The sequence below is a fragment of the Aplysia californica genome, unplaced genomic scaffold (assembly GCF_000002075.1).
Source record: "Aplysia californica isolate F4 #8 unplaced genomic scaffold, AplCal3.0 scaffold00244, whole genome shotgun sequence".
NCBI classification, from domain to species: Eukaryota; Metazoa; Mollusca; class Gastropoda; order Aplysiida; family Aplysiidae; genus Aplysia; species Aplysia californica.
Genome location: NW_004797514.1, coordinates 213785 through 217502, shown reverse-complemented (window position 1 = coordinate 217502; position 3718 = coordinate 213785). Strand labels below are relative to the sequence as shown.

The 3718-nt window shown below is 42.0% G+C and overlaps 1 protein-coding gene across 1 annotated transcript; it reads right to left on the bottom strand.

Annotated features, from left to right (window-relative positions):
* Positions 1–468: 468 nt before the first annotated feature.
* Positions 469–1644, bottom strand: LOC101845171 (neuromedin-U receptor 1-like). Its single transcript, XM_005100331.1, has one exon. It carries the CDS (start codon positions 1642–1644, stop codon positions 469–471), a length of 1176 nt encoding a protein of 391 aa, XP_005100388.1.
* Between the last annotated feature and the right edge of the window lie 2074 nt (positions 1645–3718).

The following is a 3718-nucleotide window of genomic DNA, read 5'->3' as shown; positions in this document are numbered from 1 at the left end:
CACACACACACACACACACACACCACACACACACAGACACACACACACACACACAAACCCAGCCAAAACAGAAAACAAACCAATTTCGTCACCCGTACACAGCTGTCAACTGACCACACTGCTCCAGTTATGCAAAAGAAGCAATTTTGTCCGATTAATCTCACTCCACCCCCGTGAGACGACGTTCTTCGCAGACGTGCAACGAGTGGAAATTTCCCCAATGGCTGCGTACATGGATTCAATTCCCGATTCAGGAAACCTGTTTACCTTGTTCTTTCTCCCGGCTGGGTTGGTTCAGACGAGCAAAACTAAAACAACAAAACAGCCTGAGTACTACATGAGCTAAGATTTCTCAATCGAGGTAAAAAGATAAAGTTCAGTTACAATCACAATTAACAACCAGAAAACGCAAAAGATACCGACGCTTAAGACCTTAGATTTTTCTCACAGAAACCTCTTAGAGAACATTTACTGTTTGTCATAATCTCTCCCAGGGCCACAGTACAATGCTTTCAACGTTTCTCTGAATTTCGTATTAAAATTGAAATAAATTAGGATATTGCAGGCGCTGCTTAGGAAGATCCCTGATCGAGCTAGCATAGCGGACGACAGGAGGGAGTTCGAGTAGCGGCCGAGGTAACGAAACTCTGGTTCAAACAGCTTGATGAGTTCTGAGAAGACGACCACTGGAATGTGGGTACAGATGAACATCAGAGTGACGAATATTACAGACTTGATCACTTGTGTATCTCTTGAGGAAAAAGTCTTTGCTGCAAGTCTCGAGCCTGAACACTTCGTCTGGCCGTCCTCGTTGGTGGAGTTTTCAGTATGAGTACCAGCTGTCTTTGCCGTTTGGGTTGTTATCTTTGTTGACGGTTCAGCGTCTGTCTGCTTCCAGCCTGTGATTTCGCGTCGTGTTCGAGCGGCCGACTTGAGGTTGATAATGAGAATTACAGTAGAGATGCAACAAGCCATGAAGCAAATGTTGACAAACACGTTCCTGAAGAGCATGGCGTGTATTGGCTGCAACACGGCATATTCCGGGGCGAAGTAGATCCATAAACGAGTAAGATTTCTCCTCGGATCGTAATGATTTTTCATTCCATGGAAAGACAAAATCGGAATGTATAAAACTACGAAAGCTACGAAAGCAACCGACAGAACAACGATTGTTCTAAATCTTGTGAACATTTCTCCAAATTGTAACGGAAACGTCACACAAAAGCAGCGTGTTACAGACACAAATGTGGGGGTGAAGATTGAGAAGTTGTAGAAAATCTGTTTCCATCTTGAGATAAATATGCCAAGACTAGACATGTCGATGGTGTCATGAAAAGACTTGGAGAAAAAGTGTGACGGGAGGAAACAAACTGTCTCGGGCACCCCGATGATCAGATAGGCCAGATCGGAGATGGCGAGAGCTAGAAAGGAGACAGTAACCGTGTCCCTCGCACCCATCTTACAGAACACGTGCATGTCGATGGCGTTTGACGTAATTCCGAACAAAAGGAGAAGAGGGTCGATGACGCACAGGAGCACTATGCGTACAACGTCATAATCATGGCTGCTCAGTAACCCTGGCAACTTTTCAAATCTTGGCGATTTCGCGGCCACACTTGTGTTGTTGAATACGGAATCTTCCATGGACAATGTTTGCATTTACCTTCTTTTAAAACTTTTTATTTGCCAGGAGTATTTTTTTTTAAATCACTTATTTTTCAATGAATACATTTCTCAGTTCTCAGGATGCTTATGCGAGGGAGCTTGGCAATGGGAATGCTAGCGAAGAGCAGCTAACTGTCTGACATGCGGTGCATCTCTCGGTGGGGAGCAGATAGCAGTTCTGACTTAATAGAGCTGACCAACTAAAATAGTTATGTCGAATGAGTCTTTGTTATGACGGATACAAGATTGTAAATTACCAGTTTGACTTGAGTTCCAGATTTTATGCTCACCGTGTCTAGGATCTCGGCGTGTAATTTTAAAGCGGACACGAGAGTGGGGGAATGATGATTGAAAGAAGATCCTAGACACGGTGAGCATAAAATCTGTATTTCTTGTAATGTGAGGGTAGCAAGAAGCAATTATAACTCTCCTCTTGCAGATATTTACTGTCACAGAATCAATATTTGCCCCATTAAAGCAGTGCATGTTTTTTACTCTAATAAGTCTCTTGCGACAAATGAGGCAATCTTACAAGTTGCTATTAACGTTATTGATTCTTTGCAGATTACGATGGCTCATAATAATAGATAAACGTTGCCAATTTAGCTCATGACACCATTGATTAAGGCGAAGAATGACATAGCATGTGTGCTTTAGCTTGCTAAAAACGTTTTATCTAACACCGACTGTACATTTCAAATTAATTCAGTCCTTTATCTGAGATGTTAGAAAATATTTTTTTTATAATCTTTTACTTTATAATAATGTGTAACGTACCTAGTATAAGCTAACAAGGTGTAGGGGCTAACATGGTATTTGGCAAACTCAACAGAACGTACTCATTAACTGCTTTGATGTAATACCACTTGACATTTCCGTCAGGCGTAAAAAGCGAGTGCCATGTTTGAGTTCTTAAAAATTATATTTGTAAATTATGAAAACCCGAATATCTGGCAAATTAGACGCAGACGTCAAAGTTCACTGTTATTTGCTTGTGCAAAATCCTCAAATCGATATAGAAAGCCATATTTGAGCTCCGACACAGAAACTTTAAAAAAACAATTGTTGACCAAAACGTGCTCATCAAGCATTTCCACTGGGGCGTTGTTTCAGAGCTCGGGATAACCACTTTTTTTCTACGACGGACTTTTCCCACAATGTAGTGGCCGGTTTTGAAACGGTGATTATGATAGAGGTAGGGCATTGCAATTGAGCAGAAAACAACTAGCAAGCCATTATTAATTGTCTTTACAGTCTCTCTGTTGATGGAAAGAGCGCTTCTTTTGACATTTAAAATGAAGATTTTTTTTACTGCCCCATCGACACAATTTAGGTCATTTAGGACGTGGACTTGAACAATACATGTCAGGGCCAATCTGGTCTGAGAGGGATACAATGTCGCCGCGGAAAGATTGAGATACATGTACTCGATATAGAAAGTGTTGCTTTTTTTAGAAAAACAAATGAAGAAGTCTTGGTTGAAGCAAATCGCAGAAGACAGCTTATGACGAATATACGAAAGCGACGGGCAAACTTCTTCTGACACACAATGCGGAAAGAAGCATTGGAGAATATTGTAACAACAGGCAAGTTTGATGGAAAGAGAGGCAGAGGCAGACAGAGGGAAAAGACACTGGACAAGATGACAACATAGCTAGGAGCAGCAAGAACAACAGACACCATTGCTGCAATGCAAGACAGAGTAAAGTGGAGATCCATGATCGCCCATGCCAGTTGGCAAGACACCGGGTCCGGATGACGAGACTCGATATAACTTCACTCAGTTGAGAACCGAACTCTGGTCTCTTGCGTACGACGGTGAGGCGCGTAACCACTATTATACCTCAGATGTCCGTAAACGCTTCTCTTGAGTGTCAATCTTGATCTCTACTCATCCACTATCCCTGTCTATCATTTTGCCTCTTGCTACCAGTATAGTTATTATCATCATCATGACCAGTTGACAAAAGTTTTTTTTTTTTCGTGGAACAAACCTGGCTCCCTTTACTTGCCATCCCGCTCTCCTCCACAACTTCTTTTGACATCCCCACCT

What these genes read in the sequence shown, in the direction of transcription:
- LOC101845171 (XM_005100331.1), bottom strand. Translation starts at nt 1,644, where the DNA reads ATGGAAGATTCCGTATTCAACAACACAAGTGTGGCCGCGAAATCGCCA.